Source organism: Caretta caretta, chromosome 23 (assembly GCF_965140235.1).
Source record: "Caretta caretta isolate rCarCar2 chromosome 23, rCarCar1.hap1, whole genome shotgun sequence".
NCBI lineage: Eukaryota > Metazoa > Chordata > Testudines > Cheloniidae > Caretta > Caretta caretta.
In genome coordinates, this window is record NC_134228.1 from 7,598,656 (window position 1) to 7,626,360 (window position 27,705).

The 27,705-nt window shown below is 50.8% G+C and overlaps 1 protein-coding gene and 1 long non-coding RNA gene across 3 annotated transcripts in view; one reads left to right on the forward strand and one right to left on the reverse strand.

The window, feature by feature from the left end:
• LOC125629100 (galectin-9-like) overlaps positions 1–9,724 on the reverse strand; it is a 38,587-nt gene extending 28,863 nt beyond the window's left edge. For both annotated transcript variants that reach the window (XM_075122361.1, XM_048834388.2), the window contains exons 1-3: positions 9,323–9,724; positions 7,573–7,661; positions 3,302–3,500 (exon numbers count right to left, since the gene is read on the reverse strand). In XM_075122361.1, the coding sequence (XP_074978462.1) occupies positions 3,302–3,500; positions 7,573–7,661; positions 9,323–9,352 (318 nt within the window). In that variant the 5' untranslated portion in view covers positions 9,353–9,724. The remainder of the gene's footprint in view (positions 1–3,301; positions 3,501–7,572; positions 7,662–9,322) is intronic.
• Positions 5,642–14,409, forward strand: LOC142069841 (uncharacterized). The gene is made up of 3 exons (XR_012665808.1): positions 5,642–5,692; positions 13,112–13,343; positions 13,910–14,409. It is a non-coding gene; the product is annotated as an uncharacterized LOC142069841 (long non-coding RNA).
• Positions 14,410–27,705: the final 13,296 nt, after the last annotated feature.

Sequence of the window (27,705 nt, forward strand, 5' to 3'; positions counted from 1 at the left end):
TGCAAGAATGTGGGGCTTCCCTGCTCTCACTTGCTCACAGCTTCTTGAAAATGTCTCCTCTGGGGCTGAAACCTCCTCGGCTGCACTCAGCCCAAGGGGGAATGTCTCTTCTGGGGCTGAAATCTCCCCTGCTACACCCAGCCCAAGGGGAAACATTTTGGAAAATTTCAGCAAAGTCTATTCAATGACTTTTAGTTTGGCTGAAAAAATGTCCAGCACCATAAAAGCTGAACTCTGCTGTCCACTGGTGTCTGGGCCTGTCTGAGCAGGAGCCTCCAAGTGACTGCAGTCTCTGCATGAAAGTTAACCAGGCTCTGTGCATCCCCATTTGACACAAGCGGAAACATCCTTTGCTGACACTGAGCCAGATTCTGTTGCCCACTTAGTGATACCAGGGTAATCTGAGGTAACTCCACTGACTCGTAGAGCTTGACTCCACTTTCCACCACCTCGGTGTAAACTGGAAGTAACACCAAAGAGGCTGCAGAGATTACACTAGTGCAAAAGGAGAATGAGGCCATGGATGTAGGTCTTGTCTACACAAGGAAATTATACCAATTGAACTACATCGGTTTAGAAACTGATTTAGATCAACCAGTGCAATCCCCAGTGTCAGTTCAAAAGTGCCTTGTCATGGAAGTGTTGGTCCTGACTCCACAGTTCAGCTGGAATTGCATTTTGCACTTAAATCAGGGATTTGTTTTATATGAAAAATACAGCACATGCTCCTCAAACTTACAGCACTCCCTCACGGGGCACTGAATGGATTGCCTGAAGATTTACAAGTACATCTCTATTAATTAGTTTGTGAGTTAAAATTAATTAAAAATTGGATCCTTTAAGAAATTTAGTACCCAGTGTCTCTTTGTCCAGAATGATCTCGATAACCTCCCAGATCAATGAAACTTCAAACTTTACATATAGTTAACATTACTAGACCTCTTGTACATAGGCTATATTTGAAGAAATTACATTGTTCTTTAGCTAAGTGATATTTTTTTTATTTAATCGTTATGGTTATATAGGCTGCAAATAGGCTCAAATCAACAATTCAGGTAACTCAGGTAGGGTCATTATGACCTTAGCAGTAACTCAATCTATCCCCTCCCTTCCTCTGATTTGCCTACAACAATTCGATTGGCACATGTGCCATGAGTTCTCATGGGTAGATTACTGGGCCCAGCTGCCACAGGCTCCCCTTTTTAAAGGCTCTGGGCTGCTCCTAGTTTGGGAATCAGGGTGTAAAAGGCTCCCCATGGTGCTGCTGCCTCAGATCCACTGCGCACTGAGGCCTGGTCTGCACTTAACATTTAGCTGGACGTAGCTTCGGCCCTCAGGGGTATGCAAAACCCATCCCCCAAGCACTGTAGCCCCAGTGCCACCCACCCGTCCCAGCAGAAGCCGCTGTGTGTCAGGGGAAGCCCCAGCACCCAGACCCCCGCTGTGGCGCTGGGACTGGAGGAGCTCTCACTCCCCGCTGCGCCCCGGGGCCGTGGCATGGGGACAGAGCTTCTCTGGTCTTGGGGCTGCAGTGGGGAGGGGGGAGGGCAGGGGTTTGCAGTGGGGTGGGTGGATCCTGGGGGAACAAGGGTGGGCCTCAGGAAAGGGGCAGAAAGGGATGGGGCAGTGGGCGGGGCTGCAGGCGAAAGGGGTGCGGAGGGGCCACCCGACTAGCTCCGGCTCAAGGTCCCAGGCAATCTTAATTTGCCTCTGCTTCTGGAGCACCTCCCTAAGCCCCCCGGTTCTTCCAGCATGCTCAGAGTCAGCCAGTGCCCCTGGAAGCCCCCATCCCCCCGCAGGTAACGTGGGGTGGGAAGGGGGCATAGGGAGGAGACATGAGGGGAGGTCATGTGTCCTCCCCATTAGTTGGTGCCCCCCCTCTGGGGTGAGGAGGCTGAGCTGGGACAGGCCTCAGGGCGGAGTGGAGTGGGGGGCCGGGGTCCAGGCACTGGTACCCTCCCTACTTCTAGGGAGCTTCCAGTGCTCACACCCAGCTTCTCCAAATGCAGGAGTCGCGCGCGGCCCATGTGGAGCTGGGACCCTCCCCTAAGAGGCCAGCCACCTTGTGACAGTGCCTTTGGAAATCTCCCCCTTGTAACAGAGGAAGACTTAGCCGCACCCTCTGCAAGGCTGCGGAGACAGACCTCAGTGAGAGCCCTTCCTGCAAGTCTCTCCCCTCCCTGCCAAACACGGTATCAGCTGAACTCCATCAATGCTTAGGGCCTGATCCTGTCTCCCTTTCACATCCCTCTGCGGCATCTCGAGGCCAGTCACAAAGCAGTGTGAACCCAGGGGCGGTGAGGTGTATGGGCCCATGGTGCCCGTGCTCCACCAATATGAGAGCATAGAGGCCTGGCTCCCCCGAAGTTTGGATCCGGGTCTCTCCCCCTGCCCCACCTGCCGCCCCCACGCACCTCCCCCGAAGCATCCCGCCCTGGCCCCGCCTGCCGCCCCTGGGCAATTTAAAAGGGCCTGGGGCCCCCACCGCCACCGCCAGCAGCGCAATGGGGCTAAGGTGGCTTCCTGCCCACCCGCTCCGCTTCCGGAAGTGCTCGGAAGTGGCCGGCACAACCCTGCAGCCCCTGGGGGGCTGGGGTGTCTCCGAGCACGGCCACCATCCCAAGCTACAGCCAATGGGAGCTGCAGGGGTGGTGCCTGCAGGCACCGGTGCATGGAGACCCCGCCTGGGAGCTGCTGCTGGAGGAGAGTGCAGGTCGCTTCCGGGAGCCGCCTGAGGTAAGCGCTGCACCCCTCACCCTCTCCCGCAACCCGACCCCGTGCCCCAGAACTCAAACTCCCTCCCAGAGCTCGACCCCCGAAGCCCCCTTCCTGTACCCCAACTCCCTGCCCAACCCAGATCCCGCACTCAAACTCCCTCCCAGAACTAGCCCCCAGCACCCCCTCCTGTACACCACCCCCTGCCCCAGCCCGCACCCCGCACCCAAACTCCTCCCAGAGTCCGATCCCCGCACCCCCTCCTTCACCCCTGCCCCAGCCCAGAGCCCACACCCAAACTCCCTCCCAGAGCCTTAGGCACCACCAAAAATGATACAAACTTGCCTCCCCTGCAAGTACAGGCACCAGCAAGGCACCCCAGAAGCACAGACTGGTCTGTACTGGCCTCCCCTCAAGGCCACAGACTGGTACTCGCCGATGTGTCCTGTCCCAGCAAGGGGACCTGCTTCCCCTCCATCACCCCTGCAGAGCTAGTGGCCCTTGATGGGCTGTGGTGCAGTGCCTGGCAGCTGCCAGCAGCAGAGTATCCACCCCGGCTGCCGTCCTGCCAGGGCCGTGTGCTCACCTGATAGCAGTGGCCCTTGACGTTGATGATCACTTCGAAGTAGATGCCTGCCTGGAAGGGCATGTGGTAGGTCCTTTCCTCTGGCCCCCAGCAGCCGTTCTGCTCGGTGTTGCACACAACCACTGGGCGGCCCTCGTTGAAACGCGGATTAAAATGGAAGGCGATGTCCCCGTTCCCGCACCGCAGGTTCACCACAAAACTGAAACAGAACAAGATGGTGTGACCGGGGCTGCCTGTGCCAGGACGGGGGGTGACATTGCACCCCATATTCTTCACAGTGATATGATTGTGATATGATTATGACATAATCATAATGTATTTTATGCAAGATAATCATGTCTGATGTCATTGAAAAGGTTATGATTTGCTGAATAGGATTATCCTATTTGTATGCATGTGTATCACTTTTGTACCTGAAGTGATGAATATTGACTATGTATCTGTACTTCAAATGTAGTTACACCTGGGTAACTCCCACTAGCCAAGATGCTTTCATTCTAGATAGTGAGTGGGGAAGGGCCCATTCAGGGCAACACGCCATTAGGATAAAACAGTAGGCCTTAGGGGAAGCTTTTCTCCCACCTCGGGAGCCTTCCTGAGAACTACAGACAGCCTCTGAATAATGGCTGCTATGACTCTACAAGGACATGTGATGAGACCACATGTCTCTAGACTCCATCTCCAGATGCCAGTGTTTTTCCATAGACTAGTCTGGGAACCAAGCTTTGGGAACAAAGAATTCCGTCCATACGCAAAAGCTATATAAGGCAGGGAGTGACATCATCAGGTGTTCTTCACTCCCCACACAAGAAGACTCCTGGAAACACTTCAGGAACAAAGACTGAATTGGGGGAAGTGCTGGACCCAGGCTAGTGGGATTTTTAGCCTGTGACTGAAATACCTGGAGGTTCCAATCTGTAAAGCAAGTGCAGCTTGCCCCTTAAGAATCTGCAGCCTGCTTGTATCATCTCTTAGGATGAGAATCTGCTAATTTATATCCAATCTATTCAGTATATTAAGTTTCGTTTGCTTTTTTTACTTATTTGCTAGGTAACCTGCTTTCATCAGTTTGCTATCACTTATAATAACTACAAAAGAAATATTTTAAGTGAATACGTTTATTTTTGCTTTATTTAAACCACTGTGTGGAAATCATAACTGAGGGGCAAAAGGCTTTTGCATATTTCTCTCCACATTGAGGAAGGGGGAGAATTTTATGAGCTTATGCTGTACAGTTCCATGTGCAGTGCAAGATGATATAATTTTGGGTCTATACTCCAGAGGGGGGGTGTGCTGAAGGAGCTGGGAGTAGCTTTCCCAGACAGGGGCCAGTCAGAGAGCCTGCATGTAACTGCAGCTGGGTGTATCCCTACCTGTGTGTATGATGGTGAAAGTGCAGGCTGGAAGGCTTTGTAGCTTGTCACTGTAGTTCAGTGTAAAAGGGAGCCCAGGCTGGTGGGTCAGGGGGCTCAGTGGTACCCCAGTTCCAGGTGGCACCCTGGGGGGAACCCATCATAGGGGGAATGGGGAGAATAGGCACTGACTGTGGAGGTGGGCTGCCCCTGGCAGGGAGGGAGCATAGGGGCTTCCCATACCAGGGGGCAGGGAAGGGGCTTCCTGAGCCAGGTGTGGGGGGCTGCTCTTGACAGGGAGTGGGCATGGGGGCTGTCCACACCAGAAATGGGGGGCTGCCTGCGCAAAGGGTAGGGGGTAGGGGGGCTGCCCTCCATTGTTGGGGACGGGACTATGGTGGGACAGAGGGATCATGGGGCAATGCGGGTGGGGTAGAGAAGGGGCCATGTGGGGCAGGTAGGCTTGGGATAGGGCTATGGACAGAGGGACAATGGGGGCAATGGATGGGGCCTTTCTTCAGGGAAGTGTGCAGAGGAAAGTGTCACAGGGGCAGCCCTCGCCTTGTGGGGGGAGCAACTGAGGGTGTGGATGGCACCACATTGTGGAGGGGGCAGGGTGGATGGGGCTGTGGGAGAGGCACTGCCTCGGGTGAGGCGAGGGAGGAAGGATGGCAGTCATGGGACAGCCCTACCTAGAGGGGAGGGGGAATAAGGCCTGTGGGGGCAGCCCTGCCTCGAGGAGGGAGAAAGGGGCAAGGAGCCCTTGGGGGCAGCCCTGTCTCAATGGGGAGAGGGAATGTCATAAATATAAAGGGAAAGGTAAACACCTTTAAAATCCCTCCTGGCCAGAGGGAAAACCCTTTCACCTGTAAAGGGTTAAGAAGCTAAGATAACCTCGCTGGCACCTGACCAAAATGACCAATGAGGAGACAAGATACTTTCAAAAGCTTGGGGGAGGGAGAAACAAAGCCTCTCTCTCTCTGTCTGTCGGTGTGATGCTTTTGCCGGGGACAGAACAGGAATGGAGTCTTAGAACTTAGTAAGTAATCTAACTCAATATGCGTTAGATTCTGATTCCTTTAAATGGCTGAGAAAATAAGCTGAATGGAATGTAAATTCCTGTTTTTGTGTCTTTTTGTAACTGAAGGTTTTGCCTAGAGGGATTCTGTATGTTTTGAATCTAATTACCCTGTAAGGTATTTACCATCCTGATTTTACAGAGGTGATTCTTTTTACTTTTTCTTCTATTAAAATTCTTCTTTTAAGAACCTGATCACTATTAAAAATTAGTTCCTTATTTCTAGCCTGGATTTGTCTCACTTCACCTTGCAACCACTGGACCTCATTCTGCCTCGGTGAGATTAAAGATATCTTTGCCCTCTGTGCGCCGTGATCGTCACCTGTTTGCTTTCTCTGGGAGAAACTCAATAGACTGAGCTCCTTTAGTCCTGCCCTGTGCGGCAGCTTGTCCAGCCCTTGGAGCGTTATTCTCATTCTTTTCTGAACTTTCCCTTTCTGTCAACATTGGCACTGGTGAGAGGAATACTGGAGACTGCGCCTCGTTCAGATTGCCACATAGTAAAAAGGATGGTGTAAATAGGAGAAAGTGCAGAAAAGAGACACAAAAATGATTTAAGGGCTGGAGAAAATGCCTGTCAAGAAGAGACTTAAGGAGCTCAATCTCTCTGTCTTATCATAAAGAGGATCAAAAGGTGACTTGGTGACAGTGCACAAGTGTAACCCACACGCCTTGTGTGTGGTGTTCTGTCCCATCTAGTGGCACTGAGAGAGAGAGAGAGAGAGAGAGTTTGCTCTACAGCCTTAGCTAACAGCCAGTTGGCTTTTGGCTCCAGAGGTTCCCGGTTCAATTCTGCCCACTGACGAACAGGGTCTGTTGGCGTTGCACAAGCACCTTCACAAGGAGAAAATACTGGCTACTAGAGGGCTCTTTGACCTAGTGGAGAAAGGCCAAACAAGAACCAGTGGCTGGAAGCTGAAGCCAGACTAATGTAAAATTAGAAATTACAGTCAAATGTTTACCAGGGAGGCTGATTAACCATCGGAACAAACTCCCGGGAAGTGGTGGATTCTCATCTCTTGATGTCTTCAGACCCAGACTGGCTGCCTTTCAGGAATGTGCTTTAGCAAATGCAAATGATTGGGCTCAATGCAGGGGTAACTGGGTGAAATGTGATGGCCTGTACTACACATGAGGTCAGACTAGATGATCTAATGGTCCCTTCTGGCCTTAAAGTCCTGAAACTGTGAGTCAACCTGTTTGAAGTGTGGACACCAAGCTTGTCGTGGTACCCAGTGATGGTCTCATCAATGCCATATAGGGGTGACAGCACCTCCTTACTTCATCTTCCCCTATTCATACCTCCAAGGAACACCTTCACCCTCTCAGCTGCTGCATTGCTCTGGAAGCTGGGTTTCACAGTTACCTGTAGTCCTTTTCAGAGAGCTGGGGCAGTGGGAGTAGAAACCATGGTGGAGGAGTGAGAGGTGAGGAGTTTGTTGAGAGGCAGGTGATTCAGGGGAGGCGGTTTAGTATGGGGAATAGAGTCATGGTCTGTGCAGCTAAGCGGCAGGGAAAGGAGCCAGGAAGAGAGAGGAGAACAGGGAGAGAGAGGGGCCAGTGGAGGGGGTGAACTTAACAGCAGCCAGGAGGAGCCTGGTGGAGAAGCCGTGCTGGTGAAGGATGACAGTAAGGACAGCTCAGAGTTAGTGGCGCGGTGAAGGAGGGGAGGGGGACTTGGTGAGTGAGGGGGGGAGGGGGACTTGGTGAGTGAGGAGGGAGGGGTAGTAGAGAGCTGTTGAGTGCTGATTGCACAAGGGCCTGGTTGAGCTGAGTCCAGATGGAGTGCTGGTGGGGGAAGCGGGTGAAATGCAGCACAGGATGGGGTAAATAGCACCAACCTTTTCACGAAGGTTTGGACTATTCCTTGGATTAACACCATCTTCCCTTCACACAGGCCTCCAAAGATGGGTCCAGAATAGGGGACGCTCTGGAAGAAACCACCCCACAGTTTTAAGGGCAGCAGAGGAACCATACACTGCCCTGCACATACACTGCACATACACGTACACCTACACTGCCCAGTGGGGTAGTAATTTTCACAGGGCCCTACTGCAGGTGTTCTGCTGTGTCTCCCAGTATTGGGACATTGTGGCTGGGGAGCTTCTCTCTATCAGGGCCCTTACTGGGTGACCAGATCATAGAATCATAGAAGATTAGGGTTGGAAGAGACCTCAGGAGGTCATCTAGTCCAACCCCCTGCTCAAAGCTGGACCAACACCAAGTAAATTATCCCAGCCAGGGCTCTGTCAAGCCTGACCTTAAAAACCTCTACGGATGGAGATTCCACTACCTCCCTAGAAAGGAAAGGATTACTTGCGGCACCTTGGAGACTAACAAATTTATTTGAGCATAAGCTTTCGTGAGCTACAGCTCACTTCATTGGATGCATTCAGTGGTTACCTCCCCAGGTAACCCCTTCCAGTGCTTCACCACCCTCCTAGTGAAATAGTGTTTCCTAGTATCCAACCTGGACCTCCCCCACTGCAACTTGAGACCACTGCTCCTTGTTCTGTCATCTGCCACCACTGAGAATAGCCAAGCTCCATCCTCTTTGGAAACCCCCTTCAGGTAGTTGAAGGCTGCTATCAAATCCCCCCTCACTCTTCTCTTCTGCAAACTATATAACCCCAGTTCCCTCAGCTTCTCCTTGTAAGTCACGTGCTCCAGCCCCATAATCATTTTTATTGCCCTCCGCTGGACTCTCTCCAAGTTGTCCACATCCCTTCTCTAGTGGGGGGACCAAAACTGGACACAACACTCCAAGTGTGGCCTCACCAGTGCCGAATAGAGGGGAACGATCACGTCCCTCGATCTGCTCACTATGCCCCTACTTATACATCCCAAAATGCCATTGGCCTTCTTGGCAACGAGGGCACACTGCTGACTCATATCCAGCTTCTCGTCCACTGTCACCCCCAGGTCCTTTTCTGCAGAACTGCTGCTTCGCCAGTCGGTCCCCAGCCTGTACGGTGCCTGGGATTCTTCCTTCCTAAGTTCAGGACTCTGCACTTGTCCTTGTTGAACCTCATCAGATTTCTTTTGGCCCAATCCTCCAATTTGTCTAGGTCACTCTGGACCCTATCCCTACCCTCCAGCGTATCTACCTCTCCCCCCAGCTTAGCGTCAGCTGCGAACTTGCCGAGGGTGAAATCCATCCCATCATCCAGATCATTAATAAAGATGTTGAACAAAACCAGCCCCAGGACTGACCCCTGTGGCACTCTGCTTGATACCGGCTGCCAACTAGACGTTGAGCTGTTGATCGCTACCCGTTGAGCCCAACAATCTAGCCAGTTTTCCGTCTACCTGATAGAAATATATCCCGATATTATCTGGCCCATCCCGATATTATGTCCAGATAATATGTCCAGAAATATGTCCAGATATTTTCTGGACCATCCCGATATTAGGGGCTTTGTCTTATATACGACCCAATTATCCCCCCCGCCCAGGACCCTATTGCCCCTTCCCCGTCCGTCCCGATTTTTCACACTTGCTGTCTGGTCACCTTAGCCCTGACAGATGTCTCCTGAAGAGAGAAGACAGTGTGCATCTCCAGGTGTTCAGCTCCCACCCAGCCTGACTCACCGGGTTGAGAATAGGCTGCTGGAAAGCCATGCTGAGCTTTTCCAATGCTGCTGCTGCTGCTCGTGGTAGCCCCCGGTGGCTCTCTGTGACTCTTTAGGTTTCGTTTCCGAGCTGCAAGCACAGACTGTGGGCGGGTTATCTTTCTCCTGCCACCAGGTGTGCTTTGATTAAGGGTTTCAGAGTAGCAGGCGTGTTAGTCTGTATCCGCAAAAAGAAAAGGAGGACTTGTGGCACCTTAGAGACTAACCAATTTATTTGATCCTAAGCTTTCGTGAGCTACAGCTCACTTCATCGGATGCATCATGGTTCTCTATGGCAGGGTCTCTGGCGTTGCCATCCCAGGGCCACAATCAGTGCCGATGACTTGAGGAACTGGCAAGAAAGGGGAAGTAAAATGCAGCTGCCATGGGGTGAGAGTCCAGGAGCATTGCCACCTGCTCGCACACCCTGCTTCCTGTCTCTGCCACCAGTTCCCCTTTCAAGTGCAGCTGTTGTCAGTTCCCACCAGGCTCTCAGACAGTTACTTGGCTGCTTTTGAGCTGGGTAAGAGACTTTCCACTTTTAAAGACACCAGTGTCTTTCGCGCCTGTTGAATCCAGACCTACCTGGCTAACCCTGATCCACGGACACCACTCTGTGCTCTCTGGTTGGCGTGACTCCAGTGCTCAGGGACATGGCAGTGGTGTCTTGACACAACCCTGGCAGTAGCCTGTGGACTGTAAGGCCTGCTCACCCAGACGGGGTTTGTTCGGGGAATGAGATTGGAAGGATGGAAAGAGTTAATGCCCTTTGGCCTGACCCGTCTCTTCCTTTAGCGTGGAGCTGGGGCTCAGCCTGGCTCTGGACCTGCAGAGATTCTCTCTTGTGGCCACAATCCTGAGGCTAGGTTTCAGGACTTTCTGAGACCTTCTCTGCAGCTGAGAAGTGTTGTGTGCTGGCCCCATGGTCCCCTAGCCAGCAATGAACACATGCTTCTAAGGGCACACCTCCCAACGTATCAAGTGGCGAATGCAGGATGCAGTGGAGTCACCCACTGAAAGTCAAGTGCTTCCTAGGCAGGGTGGCCACTGACCTCAGCACAGGGGAAACCGGGGAGATCCCTGTGGAGCTGCCCATCTCTGTGCAGCCATCCCTGCTGCAGCCGCTGGCCCCAGGACCTTACCCACCCAGCCCATGCCACACTCTGCCCCAGCCTTCCAGCCTAGTCCACCCAGGGGCAGTGTCACTCCCCCACCCCCCTGAGTGCCCCACGCTGGCCCCTGCCAGCCCTGTGCAATGTATGGTTCCCCGGTGACCTTGAACATTGTGGGGTGGGTTCTCCCAGAATGTCCTTGAGCTCAGCAATGCAACTGAGCATGCCCAAGGGCATTGAGATTGCCCAAGAGGGGCTAAGTCCAAGCTCTACCCTGCCAATGGTACCTACTGGGTGCAATGTGCATACAGCTGTAGGGTTTTGGGGGGGCTCTCAGGAGGACAGGTCCACAAGACTCCAAGGACCATCAGATAAGCTTAAAATCAGGAGATGTGATCTATAATTCATTGGGGTTCTGATTTCTGAGCCTTGGGCATCATGGTTTCAAGTTACCTAGGCAAACAGGAGAGCTAAAACTTTTACTCTTTGGAATGAAAGCTGAGATTCTCAGGTGTTAACATGACTCTAGGAGCTGGAGCTTTTGGAAAAACTAAACATTGTCCCCCCAAATATCCCCACCTCCCCTAGGGGTTCTACTCACACGTCTCCCACTCCCACCAAGTTCCCCACTCCAGTCCCCCCTCCCCAAGTTCCCCTCTCCCAGTCACCCCCAAGACTCTCCTCTCACGTCCCTCCTCCCCCCAACTTTCCCTGTCTTGTCCCTTCTCCCCCTTCACTATGGGTTCTCATCTCATCCCCCCTTATCCCCTATCTTCCAACATCTTCCCCCTACCCGCACAGGTCCCTCTCTAGGATTTTTCCTCCAGCCCATAGCTGAGGACAGTACAGCACTGCATCTCCCTTCTTGTGACCCCCCCAGCTCAGCGATGCAGCACCCCAGACAGCTGTCAATCTGTGATGTCATGTTCCTCAGGGAGCTATCACCTGGTCATCAGCTGTAGACCTGGGCCAAGTATTATATGTTCTGCTTGAGACTGTCTCCCAGGAGCCTGGGGCAGCCTGGGGCAGGGTCCCAAACTGGCTGCTCAGATTGGTTTTGAATAAATCCATCGCCAGCCGTGCCCCAACCTCACCTGTGTTACCGAGACCCAGCTGGATACGTGGGCTGGCCCTGCACTGGCTCAGCTCTGGGTGGCAGGCTACCTGGAACAGCAGGCACCCTAGCAAGGGAGGGACTGTGCTTTGACCTCAGGTGCAGGGAATGGTGGAGTCAGGTCAGTGTGTCCACCTCCCTTGTGAGACCTGGGATAAAATGACTCTGGGGATCTACTGATGTGCAGGGTGCTCCCCCACCCCTGCTCCCCTGCCTGAGCTGACTGAGCCATGGTCAGTCCTGGCACTGGAGTTGCCAAGATGAGTTGTGTGGGTTAAGTCTGAGAGCTGTGCAGTTGATGATGCTCACGTTGGCTTGGGGCCCTCTGATATCAGCAGTATTATTCCAGGGCAGTGGTTCCCAAACTGGAGTTCGTGAACCCTTGGGGGTTCGCGAAATGTATCAGGGGGTTCTCAGAAAAAAATTCTGTAATGGCGGACAGAGCTATCCCTAGGGACCCCAGGCGCCGGGGCTGGTAGCCCAAGCCCCGGGGCTGGTAGCCCAAGCCCCTTGGGGACTGGGGGCCGGCAGCTTGAGCCACGTGACCATTACTTCCTGGCAGAACAAGTTTAAGCTTTGTTGTAGTCGTGCGCTGTTTGCCTGGACTGCTCAAGACCCGAATGCTTGTGGGAGGAACTCTTTATTTGAGTTGGATTCTTAAATACCTTCATACTGTTTCACGTCTGGTACTCCTTGACGAAACATGTAGGAGGCTTAATCAAAGTGATATGAGCTACAAAAGTGAAATCTTGGAAGAGTGTTGCTGTTTTCATAATGTAATAAAATTAATAATGTAATGATAAATAATAATGTAATAATAAATAGTGTGTAATAAGCATGTCATAAATTAACAAATTATTTCCAAGATCACTGTCTCTATAATTTACACTCAGGTAAGGGAGAAAATCCCTGGAAATATTCATTTTCAGGACGGGGTTGGCAAGATTTGATATTTTTATGAAAGGGGTTCACGAGTTGTTAAAGTTTGGGAACCACTGTTCCAGGGAGTTTCTGGCTTGGCTCACGCCACCTTGTATCTGATCTTCAGTGCTGGGTACAGAAGGCTTAGCAACCACACATCTCTTCACTGCAAGCCTGTTTCAATGGTCACCCCTGGGAGCCCGCTGGTGGACAAAGTATCCAAATCTTACTCCATGCATCAGTGGCTTAGGCCTTGGCTACACTTACAGATGTACAGCGCCGTGAGTTAAACCCGCCTTCGTACAGCTGAGTAGGGAAAGCGCTGCAGTCTGTCCACACTGACAGCTGACAGCGCACTGTGGTGGCCACATTTGCAGCATTTGCAGCTGCATTTGGAGCGGTGCATTGTGGGCAGCTAGCCCAGCATTCAAGTGGCTGCAACGTGCTTTTCAAATGAGGGTGGGGTGGAGCGTGACAGAGAGCGTGTGGGGGGGAGAGAGTGGGTTTTTGGGGTGCTGAGAATGTGTCAGCACGCTGTCTTGTAAGTACAGACCCCCCTCACTCCCCCACCTCTCTCTCACTCACTGAAAGCAAATGGCAGCTGTTTCTTTTTTCCTCATAGATGAGTTAAGCAGCCGCTCGCTAAACGGACCTCAACCGCCTTCCCCGCTGCCTCTCTCTTCAAGCAAACATTAGCTGTCGGCACTCCAAACGGACCCCCCCTGCCTGCCTCTCGCTCATTCAAAGCCAGCAGTGGCTGTGTTTGGTTTTTTGATAAGCAGCCCCCGAAACGGAGCTTTGAAATGGCACTTCCGCGTCCGGAGTTCACAACAAAACAAGAGAGGACGCTTCAGGTAAAAGGCTTATGGGGTGTTTCCGGAGGTCAGTCAGTGCGTAATCACGTTACTCCCCGTTTACACTGGAGCTGGAGCGTCTCAGCCAATGCGCAGCAGCTGTTGATCCTCTGGGGGAGGTGGAGTCCAGCAGCGCCGTAGCCGCGGAGACACAGCGCTGTACATGCCTTGCCAGTGTGGACGGGGAGTGAGGTACAGCGCTCTGGGTGGCTTTATTGCGCTGTAACTCGCAAGTGTAGCCTCTTCCCCTGACAGTCCCCTCCCGCACCCCTGGTCAACTTGGTACCTGTAGCAGATAAGAGCAGGAGGCTGGGACACTAGGGGAAAGTGCCCTAGGGAACTCCCCAGTGCTGGATTAGAGAGAGATGGGGAGGGGGCGGAATGAAGAGGTAACAAAGACACATCTTTAATGAGAAGTAAACAAGAGCAGAGGATGCAGGAATTCCAGCTCAGTAACAGGAATTGTCAGGTGCTGACACACCCAAGCAGGGATCAGTGGTAGGAGGGGCATATGGGGTGTGCTACAATCCCATGACTTCCTCTAACTTGGATTACCTTTGCCTCAGGCCCCATCACCAGACTTTCGAGGAGACAAGGCAAGATGCCTGTCCCTTCTCCACTGTGAACCTGTTGGCAAGGGATCAAGAGCTACACCCAGCAGTTGGGGACTTCCGGGAGTGACACATATTTCTCCTAAGCTGCCCACGCCCATCTTCTGCTGAACAACTATACACTCGGGCCCCCGTGCCAGTGAGCGCTAGGTGGCAAGTGGGTGGTGGTGTTTGAAGGGGCAGCCTATCATGAATCCAATTCACTGCAGTGTTGATCCCTGGGCCGTGTCTGGGCTGCAGTTTAATACAGCTAAATGCAGATGTATACAACTAGGAACAAAGAATGCAGGCCACACGTACAGGATTGGGGACTCTCTCCTGGGAAGCAGCGACTCTGAAAAAAATTTGGGGGTCATGGTGGAGAATCAGCCGAACATGAGCTTCCCAGTGCGACACTGTGGCCAAAATGGCTATTGTGATCCTTGGCTGAATAAACAGGGGACTCTCGAGTAGGAGCAGAGAGGTGATTTTACTTTTGTATTTGGCACTGGTGCGACTGCTACTGTGATTCTGTATCCAGTTCTGGTGCCCACAGTTCACAAGGGATGTTGATAAACTGGAGAGGGTTCAGAGAAGAGCAACAAGAATGATTAAATGATTAGAAAATCTGCCTTATGGTGATAGACTCAAGGTGATCAACCTATTTAGTTCAACAAAGAGATGGGTAAGGGGTGATTGGTAAGGGGTGACTTGATCACAGTCTGTAAGTACCTACCAGGGGAACAAATGTTTAATAACAGGCTCTTCAAGCTAGCAGAGAAAGGTCTAAAATTATCCAATAGCTGGAAGTTGAAGGAAGACAAGTTCAGACTGGAAATAAGGTGTGAACGTTTAACAGTGAGAATAATTAACCATTGCGACAATTCCCAGGTTATAGTGGATTCTCCATCACAGGCCATTTTTCAACAAAGATGGGATGTTTTTTCTAAAAGATCTGCCCTAGGAATGATTTTGGTCAGTTCTCTGGCCTGTGCTAGTCAGGGCAGTCTAGAGTAGCACAATGGTCCCTTCTGGCCTTGCAGTTTATGAATCTCCTCGGTTGCGAATACTCCCAGGGTGAGCTCAGCAGGTTTCAGCTGGAAATCCAGCTTGGCATTTCTGACCGTGACAAGCTCTCCGTCTGCTCTGTGGCTACACTAGCAGGGCCTGTGGCAGCCTGCTCACCCTGTGGGCACCGGCTGAGAGCAGGAAGGGCAACCATCATTACCCTTCTACTCCAGATTCACCCACTCTCCCTCCGGGAGCATCCGGATGTGCACGGAGTTAGCTTCACTCAGCCACCTGAAGAACAGCCCCTCCGGGCTGCGGAAAGTCAGGGGGGAGAGCTTGGATCCGCTACTGGTGGGAATTGCTAGTGCACCCCTCTGCGCCCCCCCACCCCAATCCTCTCGCCAAGGCTCACTCCTGCTTTAAGGTGGAAGGCTGCTTTAAGGTGGAAGGTCTAGGTGCTACCATACTACACCTCATAAATAATAATAATAAGAAGAATGGAGACACTGGTATGGGGGGATGGGCAGCATACAGAACCCCGGCAGGAGTTTGGAGAGGGGGCCCCTGGAATGGAGCCAAAAAGGGGAATGGGGGCCATGGAGAGTAAGGGGGGAATGAGGGGACACATGGAGCCTCTGTCCCCAGAGAGGGAGAATAAGGGAGAAGGAGGGGCCAGTGGAGGGGGTGAGAATGCGGGACAGTGGTATGGGAGAAGGATATGGGGGACACAGAGCCCATGGCATAGTGAGGAAAGGAAGAAGAGGGGACCCAAGCATGGGGGGGTGAGGAACAGGGGGACACAGAGCCCCTGGCGTGGTGGGGAAGTGGAGACCTTGGGATGAGGATGAGGGAGGGGAAACCCAGAGCCCCTGGCATGGTGGGAAAGGGGAGACCGTGGGATGAGGAAGGGGGGCACACAGAGCCCCTCCCATAAGAGGGGGGCCTGGGGAGCTCAGGGAGTCCCTAGAATCATAGGTGCTGGAACTAAGAGTGTTGGGGGTGCTGCAGCACCCCCTGTCTTGAAGTGGTTTCCCTTATATTCTGGGGTTACAGTTTGGTTTAGTGGCTCTCTGGACCCCCACTACAAAAATAGTTCCAGCCCCCCTGCCTAGAGAAAGACAAATGGGAGGGTAACACACAGAGCTTGTGGCGAGGAAAGGGAGGAACGCAACAAGCCCCGGTGAGTGCAATGCATTTGGCCTGCAGATGTACCAGTGTGTGCAGCCCTCTGATACCGATAGAACTTTCACAGTATAATTATAGGAGTATAGTTTTGCCTCTGAATTTCCCAGTGTAGACAAGCCCTAAGTCTCACTGGAAGTCAATGGGATTTAGGTGCCTCCGTCACATAAGCAGTTCTGAAATCGTTATCCAGCGTCATGTAAGCACCCCTCCCATTGCTCTTCATTTCAGGGACTCCCTGTTATAGAGGCCACAGGGCAGATCCTCCTCAATCTTTCCATCCCTGTCCCTGCGCACATGACACATCCCAGCACAGGGAGGCTGGCTAGCCACTTTGAAACACACAGGGGGAGAGGTTTTAGAATCATCCTCACATAGTATAAATTGATGCTTTCAGAACAGCTGAGGTAGTTAATGTCCCTGTCTTTGGATGCTGGTGTTGTCCTCGTCTCCTGTATAGTTAGGCAGAATTCAATACTAAAATGCACTTGTCACTAAAGGCTCAGTCCTGCACCCACTGAAGCCAGTGGCAAAATTCCCATTGACTTCTAAGGGGCGGGATTAGAGTTGCCAACTTTGTAATGCTGTATTTAAAAACTGGACACTCTGGAAACTCTGGCCACTGCCCCCGAAGCCCTGCCCCTGCCCTGCCTCTTTCCCTCAGGCTTTGCCCCCGTCCACTCCTCTTCCCCCTTCCCATCGCTCACTGCTTTTCCCCTCCCGGGTCACGAGGGACTTGCCTGCTGGGAGTTGTAGCCCCCCCCGACGCAGGTAGGAGGCAGTCCCGGCTGAGTAGGGGCTGAAGCAGGTGATGACCCGGTGCCTCCTTTGCCTGCAGTAACCGAATTTTGAGTGTCTGGTCAGTAGATCTGACCAGACGCTGTCAGGTCCCCTTTTCGACCTGACTTTCAGGTCGAAAACTGGGCACCCGGTCACCCAGGATCAGGCTTTAAGGTAAGACAGTTACTCACCTTTGTAACTGTTGTTCTTCGAGATGTGTTGCTCATGTCCATTCCAATTAGGTGTGTGCGCGCTGCGTGCACAATCGTCGGAAGATTTTTACCCCAGCAACACTCGGTGGGTCAGCTGAGGTTCCCCCCAGAGTGGCGCCTTCAAGGCACCGGATATATGCCCCAGCCGACCCAGCGCCCCCTCAATTCCTTCTTGCTGGCTACTCCGACAGAGGGGAAGGAGGGCGGGTTTGGAATGGATATGAGCAACACATCTCGAAGAACAACAGTTACAAAGGTGAGTAACCGTCTTTTCTTCTTCGAGTGCTTGCTCATATCGATTCCAATTAGGTGACTCCCAAGTCTTACCTAGGTGGTGGGGTCGGAGTGAGATGTCGCGGAGTGAAGGACCACGGAACCAAATGCAGCATCACCCCTGGACTCCTGAATTATTGCATAGTGGGCGGCGAAGGTATGCACCGATGACCAAGTCGCTGCCCTACATATCTCCTGTATGGGTACGTGTGCCAGGAAAGCAGAAGATGAAGCCTGAGCCCACGTGGAGTGGGCAGTAAGGTGCATAGTTGGGACACCAGCCAAGTCATAGCATGCACAGATGCATGATATGATCCAGGACGTGATGTGCTGGGAGGAGACTGGAAGGTCCTTCATCAGGTCTGCCACAGCAACAAACACCTGCGACGTTTTCCTGAAAGTTTTCGTTCGCTCGATGTAGAAGGCGAGGGCCCTGTGAATGTCCAGGGAGTGCAGCTGTTGTTCCCATTGAGAGGCATGTTGCTTCGGGTAGAAGACGGGGAGGAAGATGTCCTGGTTGAGATGGAAGGCAGACACCACCTTAGGAAGGAAGGCCGGGTGGGGTTGCAGCTGTACCTTGTCATTATGGAACACCGTATACGGCGGTTCCGATGTGAGTGCCCTGAGCTCAGACACGCCTCGCCGAAGTGATAGCTACGAGGAAGGCTGTCTTCCAAGAAAGGTACAGGAGCGAGCAGGTGGTCATCGGAAAGTGTGGGCCCTTTACTGAAAGAGGGAGGCAACCTAGTGACAGAGGATGTGGAAAAAGCTAATGTACTCAATGCTTTTTTTGCCTCAGTCTTCATGAACAAGGTCAGCTCCCAGACTACTGCACTGGGCAGCACAGCATGGGGAGGAGGTGACCTGCTCTCTGTGGAGAAAGAAGTGGTTCGGGACTATTTAGAAAAGCTGGACAAGCACAAGTCCATGGGGCTGGATGCGCTGCATCCGAGAGTGCTAAAGGAGTTGGCGGATGTGATTGCAGAGCCATTGGTCAGTATCTTTGAAAACTCATGGTGATTGGGGGAAGTCCTGGACAACTGGAAAAAGGCTAATGTGGTGCCCATCTTTAAAAAAGGGAAGAAGGAGGGTCCTGGGAACTACAGGCCAGTCAGCCTCACCTCAGTCCCTGGAAAAATCGTGGAGCAGGTCCTCAAGGAATCAATTCTGAAGCACTTAGAGGAGAGGAAAGTGATCCGCAAAGTCAGCATGGATTCACCAAGGGCAAGTCATGGCTGACTAATCTAATTGCCTTCTCTGACGAGATAACTGGCTCTGTGGATGAGGGGAAAGCAGTGGATGTGTTGTTCCTTGACTTTAGCGAAGCTTTTGACACTGTCTCCCACAGTATTCTTGCCAGCAAGTTAAAGAAGTATGGGCTGGATGAATGGACTATAAGGTGGATAGAAAGTTGGGCTAGATTGTCGGGCTCAACGGGTAGGGCTCAATGGCTCCATGTCTGAAATTCTATGATTCTATGATATAAGGTCTCCAGCATGGAGGGCAGCCTTAGCTCGACTGCAGTGTGCACCTGGGAGCTAACATGCACCGGACTTGACGGCCCTTGTGACACCGGAGTCGACGGTGCAGGAGCCGTTACTTGTCCTGTGCGCTCCAGCAATGGACGCGGCTCCAGCTGTGGTGCGGGAAGCGTCAGTGGCTGTCGAACCGACAAAGAAGGAGGAGTCGGCACCTGCTTGGGCTGCTTCTTCTTCTGGCCCAGACACAGGGACCAGCGCCGGGGTGGTGGAGGTGCCGGGGGGGCCTGACGCTGCGAGTCTTTAGCAGAGTCCGAACGCGGTGCTGGTCCAGTTGGTGCCGCAGGGGCACTCTGCACTGAAGACAATGCCGAGTCCCGGTGCGTGGAGGAAGGGCCCGGGCTAAGTGCCGCCTCCATAAGGAGCTGCTTGAGTCTAAAGTCCCGCTACTTTTTGGTCCTGGGCTTGAGGGCTTTGCAAATGCGGCACTTGTCGGGATTCCCCCAGACACCTTAGGCAAGAGTCGTGGGGGTCTCCCGTTGGCATCGGCTTCAGGCAAGCCGAGCAAGGTTTGAAGCCCGGAAACCCTGGCATAGGCCCCTGTACCAGCATGGGGGAGAGGGGAGAAGACCCCACTCCACCCTACTAATTACACTAATCTAACTACACTAAATATTAACAACTACTAACAACTATAAACAACTAATTACAACTATTAACAGGTACTAAGAGAGAAAGCTAGGGAGAGTGGAGATCAGCTACGCTGTGCTCCACAGTTCCAACGACCGTCACGGATGGTAAGAAGGAACTGAGGGGGCACTGGGTCAGCTGGGGCATATATCCGACACCATGAAGGCGCCACTCCAGGGGGCTCCTCAGCCGACCCACCGAGTGTTGTTGGGGTAAAATTCTTCCGACAATCATTCACGCGGCACGCACACACCTAATTGGAATCGATATGAGCAAGCACTCAAAGAAGAACTGTAATAGTTTTACCTGTGCCTATGAATTTTTAAATTCTGCAGTTATAACATTGGGCTCGTCAGTCTGCTGTGCACTAGAACAGAGAACAAAGTCATAGGGTTCATTCATAGGTTTAGGGAAAGCGTGGCACACACGGGCCTGCAGGAACTAATTGTCTCTCCAGTCAACCACAAGAATGACAATTACATTTAAGAGGCTTGTTTCCTCAGGACTTGGAGAAGCAGTCATATCAAATATCTAGGTGTAGCCCTAGAAAAGCTGACTTCCTGAGAGCAGATCCAGAACATAAACAAAGCTGTCAAGAACAATCAGAGAGCATTAAAGATAACAGGAGGCAAGTTTGTCCTCTCTTTTGAGCAATCAAGGATGTTCTAGGCCCTGTCCACCTGGGCAAAGATGTTAGTCTTTTCAATGGCGTTAACTCAGCGGAGTGAGCTGAACTCAACTGAAACACCCCCTTTAGGACCTCATCTTCACTAGGAAAATGATGTCTTTTCAACACGTTTTAAAACTCAGGTATTTTAAAACCCAGGTGTCACTAGTCAGGGCTGGTTGAACCTCTGTCCCTCTTTGCAAAAAGAATGAGGAGAACTTGTGGCACCTTAGAGACTAACAAATTTATTTGGGCATAAGCTTTTGTGGGCTAAAACCACTTCATCAGATGCATGGAGTGGAAGATACAGTAGCGAACATGGTAGAGTTCTGTGGTGACCTAGAATCCTACTTTTGACATCTCCAACTCAAGGAATATTTCCAACACACCTCTGACCCCACAGAATCCTTCCTACCAACACTACAAAAAGAAGGATTGCGCGTGGACTCCTTCGGAAGGTCAAAACAACAGACTGGACTTCTACATAGATTGCTTCCATCGACGTGCACAGGCTGAAATTGTGGAAAAGCAGCATCACTTGCCCCATAACCTCAACCGTGCAGACCACAACGCCATCCACAGCCTCAGGAACAACTCTGACATCATAATCAAAAAGGCTGACAAAGGAGGTGCTGTCATCATCATGAATAGGTCGGAATATGAACGAGAGGCTGCTAGACATCTCTCTAACACCACATTCTACAAGCCATTACCCTCTGATCCCACTGAGGGTTACCAAAAGAAGCTACACCATCAAGAAACTCCCTGAAAAAGCACAGGAACAAATCCACACAGACACACCCCTGGAACCCCGACCTGGGGTATTCTATCTGCTACTCAAGATCCATAAACCTGGAAATCCTTGACGCCCCATCATCTCAGGTATTGGCACCCTGACAGCAGGATTGTCTGGCTACGTAGACTCTCTCCTCAGGCCCTACGCTACCAGCACTCCTAGCTATCTTCAAGACACCACTGACTTCCTGAGGAAACTACAATCCATTGGTGATCTTCCAGAAAACACCATCCTAGCCACTATGTATGTAGAAGCTCTCTATGCAGACTCCAATGAGAAACTGCAGAACTGGAATTAATTTGCAAACTGGACACCTGGACAAATTAGGCTTGAATAAAGACTGGGAGTGGCTGGGTCATTACACAAACTGAAAACTATTTCCCCATGTTAAGTTTTCTCCTACTGTTACTCACACCTTCTTGTCAACTAGTTGAAATGGGCCATCCTGATTATCACTACAAAAGTTTTTTTTCTCCCGCTGATAATAGCCCACCTTAAGTGATTAGTCTCTTACCCGCATGACCCTACAGTATGCCAACATTTTTATGGCTGACTTAGAACAATGCTTCCTTAGCTCTCGTCCCCTAACGCCCCTACTCTACTTGCGCTACATTGATGAGATCTTCATCATGTGGACCCATGGAAAAGAAGCCCTTGAGGAATTCCACCATGATTTCAACAATTTCCATCCCACTATCAACCTCTGCCTGGACCAATGCACACAAGCGGTCCACTTCCTGGACACTGCAGTGCTAATAAGCGATGGTCACATAAACACCACCCTATACCGGAAACCTACTGACCGCTATACTTACCTACATGCCTCCAGCTTCCATCCAGGACGCATCACATGATCCATTGTCTACAGCCAAGCTCTAAGATACAACCGCATTTGCTCCAATCCCTCAAACAGAGACAAACACCTACAGGATCTCTACCAAGCGTTCTTAAAATTACAGTACCCACCTGCTGAAGTGAAGAAACAGATTGACAGAGCCAAAAGAGTACCCAGAAGTCACCTACTACAGGACAGGTCCAACAAAGAAAGTAACAGAATGCCACTAGCCATCACCTTCGACCCCCAACTAAAACCTCTCCAACGCATCATCAAGGATCTACAACCTATCCTGAAGGACGACCCATCAGTCTCACAGATCTTGGAAGACAGGCCAATCCTTGCTTACAGACAGCCCCCCCAACCTGAAGCAAATACTCATCAGCAACCATACACCACACAACAAAAACACCAATCCAGGAACCTATCCTTGCAACAAAGCCTGTTGCCAACTCTGTCCACATATCTATTCAGGGGACACCGTCATAGGACCTAATCACATCAGCCATGCCATCAGGGGCTCATTCACCTGCACATCTACCAATGTGATATATGCCATCATATGCTAGCAATGCCCCTCTGCTAGCACATGATGGCATATATCACACTGGTAGTGATAATCAGGATCACTACAAACTTTTGTAGTGATAATCAGGATGGCCCATTTCAAACCGTTGACAAGAAGGTGTGAGTAACAGTAGGGGAAAACTTAGCATGGGGAAATAGTTTTCAGTTTGTGTAATGACCCAGCCACTCCCAGTGTCTATTCAAGCCTAATTTAATGGTATCCAGTTTGCAAATTAATTCCAGTTCAGCAGTTTCTCCTTGGAGTCTGTTTTTGAAGTGTTTTTTTGAAGAATTGCCACTTTTAGGTCTGTTACTGAGTGACCAGAGAGATTGAAGTGTTCTCCTACTGGTTTTTGAATGTTATAATACCTGATGTCAGATTTGTGTCCATTTATTCTTTTGCGTAGAGACTGTCCGGTTTGGCTAATGTACATGGCAGAGGGCATTGCTGGCACATGATGGCATATATCATATTGGGAGATGTGCAGGTGAATGAGCCCCTGATGGCATGGCTGATGTGGTTAGGTACTATGAGAGTGTCCCTTGGATAGATATGCGGACAGAGTTGGCACTGGGGTTTGTTGCAGGGTTTGGTTCCTGGGTTAGTGTTTTTGTTGTGTGGTGTGTAGTTGCTGGTGAGTATTTGCTTCAGGTTGGGGGGCTGTCTGTAAATGAGGACTGGCCTGTCTCCCAAGGTCTGTGAGAGTGAGGGATCGTAGGGCCATGCGGGTACCCATAGCAGTCCTGCTGACTTGAAGATATAAATTGTCCCCAAATCTGAAACAGTTTTGGGTGAGGACAAAGTCATGAAGTTCAGCCACCAGATTTGCCGTGACATTATCTGGTACTGTTCCTGATGGCTTGTAGTCCATCTTTATGTGGAATGTTGGTGTAGAGAGCTTCTACATCCATAGTGGCTAGGATGGTGTTTTCTGGAAGATCACCAAAGAAAGTAACAGAACGTCACTAGCCGTCACTTACAGCCCCCAACTAAAACCTCTCCAGCACATCATCAAGGATCTACGCCCTATCCTGAAGGACGATCCCTCACTCTCACAGACCTTGGGAGACAGGCCAATCCTCGCTTACAGACAGCCCCCCCAACCTGAAGCAAATAATTTCCCCCTGCTGATACTCACACCTTCTTGTCAACTGTTTGAAATGGGCCACCTTGTTTCCATTGGCATCATTATCACTACAAAAGTGATTTCCACCCCTTCTTGTCAACTGTTGAGAATAGCCCACTTCCACCTTAATTGAATTGGCTCATTAGCACTGACCCCGCCCCCCCTGCCACTCCCCATCTTTTCATATGCTGAAAAGATCCTTCATCTTTTTCATATTTATACCTTCCTACTGTATGTTCCACTCCATTCATCTGATGAAGTGGGGTTTTAGCCCATGAAAGCTTGTGCCCAAATAAATTTGTTGGTCTCTAAGGTGCCACAAGGACTCCTCATTGTTTTTATTGATACAGACTAACACGGCTACCACTCTGAAACCTGTCAATACATATAGGCAGTAACCTCGCAATGGCCAGACCAGCACATCATTTTCATAAATCATTACAGGCAGTCAGGAGTGCTGGAACAATTTGTATAGTGGGGGTGATGAGAGCCATTGAACCAGACTGTTAACCTTGTGTACAATGAAGTCCAATTCACGCCAGGGGGTCCTGCAGCACGCCCAGCACCCGTAGTTCCAGCACCTATGCAGGCAATGCAAATCCACACCGCGACAATTTGTATTTTCACTAGTGTTAGCAGGCAGGGATCAACTCCAGGGTTGGCCCTTCACTTCTTTCTTCCTCGTGAAGACAAGGCCAGACCTACCATGAAATGACTAAAGGTGTGAATTCAAAATGATTTAAGTTATTTTGATTCCAGTTTGCATGTAGACAAGCCCAAGCCCTTAGAAAAAGTTTTAATTAACACACTGTCACCACTTAGCACACCTAGTGTAGACAAAGAGTCATATGTACAAATGTGTTAAGGCACCTAAGGCCAGCTTACGTTTTTAAATGCTACTCTCTTTGTCTATGCCTGGTGCTTAGTGGAATTGAGCAACAGGTTCCTTGTGTGGCTGTCCTTCAATACCATGATGACAAGGTGTTCATTAACTCATTTTCCAACACCTCATTTTCCCAGCATAGACAGCGCCAGTGAGGGCAGTGACCAGCCTTGTCCTGGAGGAAATCAGCTTTGATTTGACTGAATTATTGGCCTATACAAATCACATGTAGAGCATACAGACTAGATGCTTTTGCTAAATTTGTAACGTGCACCCTGGAAGAGCTGTGCTGTGTTTGTGTCCCTGCTAAGGAGCTGATCCTGCAAAACACCCGCTACTGTCTGTTGCACTCACTAACATAAGTAGTCCCCGTGAAGTTGGTGGAGTTACTCACAGTAGATAGCACTGGGCCCTAAAGGCTAGATCCACAAAGTGATTCAGGTCTTGTCTACAGTGGGAATTAATTCAGATTAAGATAGGATGTGAATTTAAAGAGGAACAGCTATTCCTGATTAATTCTTTCTGTGGATGTTCTTATTCCTGCATAAGAGTGCCTTACAACAAATTAGTTTAATCCACTTCCACTTCTTATGCTGGAGTAAGAAAGTCCACAGAGGAGGATGGGTTTCAGAGTGGTAACCGTGTTAGTCTGTATCCGCAAAAAGAACGAGGAGTACTTGTGGCACCTTAGAGACTAACAAATTTATTTGGGCATAAGATTTCGTGGGCTAAAACCCACTTCATCAGATTCATAGAGTGGAACATACAGTAGGAAGATATGTGTGTGTATATATATATATACACACACACACAGAGAACATGAAAAGATGGGGGTTACCATACCAACTCTAAGAGACCAATCAATTACGGTGAGCTATTATCAGCAGGGAAAAAAAACTTTTGTAGTGATAATCCGGATGGCCCATTTCAAACCGTTGACAAGAAGGTGTGAGTAATAGTAGGGGAAAACTTAGCATGGGGAAATAGTTTTCAGTTTGTGTAATGACCCAGCCACTCCCAGTGTCTATTCAAGCCTAATTTAATGGTATCCAGTTTGCAAATTAATTCCAGTTCAGCAGTTTCTCCCTGGAGTCTGTTTTTGAAGTGTTTTTTTTTGAAGAATTGCCACTTTTAGGTCTGTTACTGAGTGAACAGAGAGATTGAAGTGTTCTCCTACTGGTTTTTGAATGTTATGATTCCTGATGTCAGATTTGTGTCCATTTATTTTTTTGCGTAGAGACTGTTCGGTATGCCAATGTACATGGCAGAGAGGCATTGCTGGCACATGATGGCATATATCACATTGGTAGATGTGAAGGTGAACGAGCCCCTGATGGCGTGGCTGATGTGATTAGGTCCTATGATGGTGTCCCTTGAATAGATATGCAGACAGAGTTGGCACTGGGGTTTGTTGCAGGGTTCCTGGGTTGGTGTTTTTGTTGTGTGATGTGTGATTGCTGGTGAGTATTAGCTTCAGGTTGGGGGACTGTCTGTAAGCAAGGACTGGCCTGTCTTCCAAGATCTGTGAGAGTGAGGGATCGTCCTTCAGGATAGGTTGTAGATCCTTGATGATGCATTGGAGAGGTTTTAGTTGGGGGCTGAAAGTGATGGCTAGTGGCGTTCTGTTACTTTTTTTTGTTGGGCCTGTCCTGTAGTAGGGGACTTCTGGGTACTCTTCAGGCTCTATCAATCTGTTTCTTCACTTCAGCAGCTGGGTATTGTAGTTTTAAGAGCACTTGATGGAGATCTTGTAGGTGTTTGTTCTGTCTGAGGGATTGGAGCAAATGCGGTTGTATCTTAGAGCTTGGCTGTAGACAATGGATCGTGTGATGTGTCCTGGATGGAAGCTGGAGGCATGTAGGCAAGTATAGCCGTCAGTAGGTTTAGGAGGAGTTAATCAGAAAACAGCTATTTTGGAATAATTCTTCACGTAGGCAAGCCCTCCTGCCTAGTGGAATCTTCAGTTCTGAGTTCAGCACGAAGGCTTGAGCCACTAAGGCATTTAGGCACCTAAATCCAACATGTAGGTTTACCACTAACATTCTCAAGACCACTACTCAGCTGCCACTGAACCCTGCAGATGCCCGAGATTCCCTTAGGCAAAGCAGCCTACGTCCTTTTGTCTCCTCCCAGCTAACAAGCTCCTCAGAGCCCTAGCTTATACCTACACCTCAGAGGGATTCTCGTACGAGGTGTTGTTCCACATCTCTCTCCAGTGGAGCTTGATCCGGTAGATGTTGTCAGAGCATAGCTACTGGATTGGGCCTCACAAGTCGGGAACTTTTGGGGTGCAGGAGAGGGGCTGTGTAAAAAGCCTGGTGATTGGGACACTCAGCTGGGATGTGGGAGACTCAGAGTCAAACCCTGCTCCAATGAATATTTTATTTATACAAAGCAGAACAGCTCCCACAGGAGATGGAGTGAGATACACCCCAGGGCCCAGAGGACTCAGCTGTGATCAGGCTGTCATCTCCCAGGTGAGTGCCTTAATCCCTGGGCTATTGGGTATTCTAGGGACAAGCACACACACAAGCCAAAGCCTGAAAAATTTCTAGCCTGCTTCCCTTTGGTTGTCTTTTGTGTGGGCCTTCATCCAGTAGCCATTCTCACAGCTCACCTACCAGACTGGGCCCCCAGGCAAGACAGGCGGGGGAATGGCTCGTTGGACAATCCCACAGGGGCTTTGGCTTGTGCTAGGGCTTCAAGCAGCTTGTTGGCTGTGCAGCCCTGTCAGGGCTTGAGGGGTTCAGCGCGTGCCCACCAGCGAGAACTCCAGCACCTTCGGGGCGAGGCAGCAATTGAGCAATGGTTTTGTCAGCAGCAAAGATGCCACCATTCTGAGTTGCTGCGGGGTGCTCGACTCCTGCTCTGGCCCCCACCCTGCCTCTTCCCACCCCCTTTCGCCCCCTCCCCGAGCGCGCCCCCTCCTCTCTGTCCCACAACTCCCCCCCCCCCGCCCATCACCTCCTGCACACCGCTGAACAGCGGCAGGTGGGAGATGCAGGGGTTGGGGGTAGAGGGAGGAGCTGATTGGGGGCTCTGCCCCTAAAGAGGCAGTTAGGTGGCGAAGTTCCTTTGTGCATCTTGCCTTCAGCGTTTCACCCCTTGCAGTCTGTCTGTTTCTCTAGCACCGCGGCACTAGCTCAGTGCTGCGTGAGCACACACACAGATCTGTTCTTCTCTTTGGCCCCCCTGCATGCAGGAATTATTTGGTGTTGTCAGGTGCGGTTAGCATAGAAGTGAGTTCTGCATGTTGTTTTGTAGGCACTGA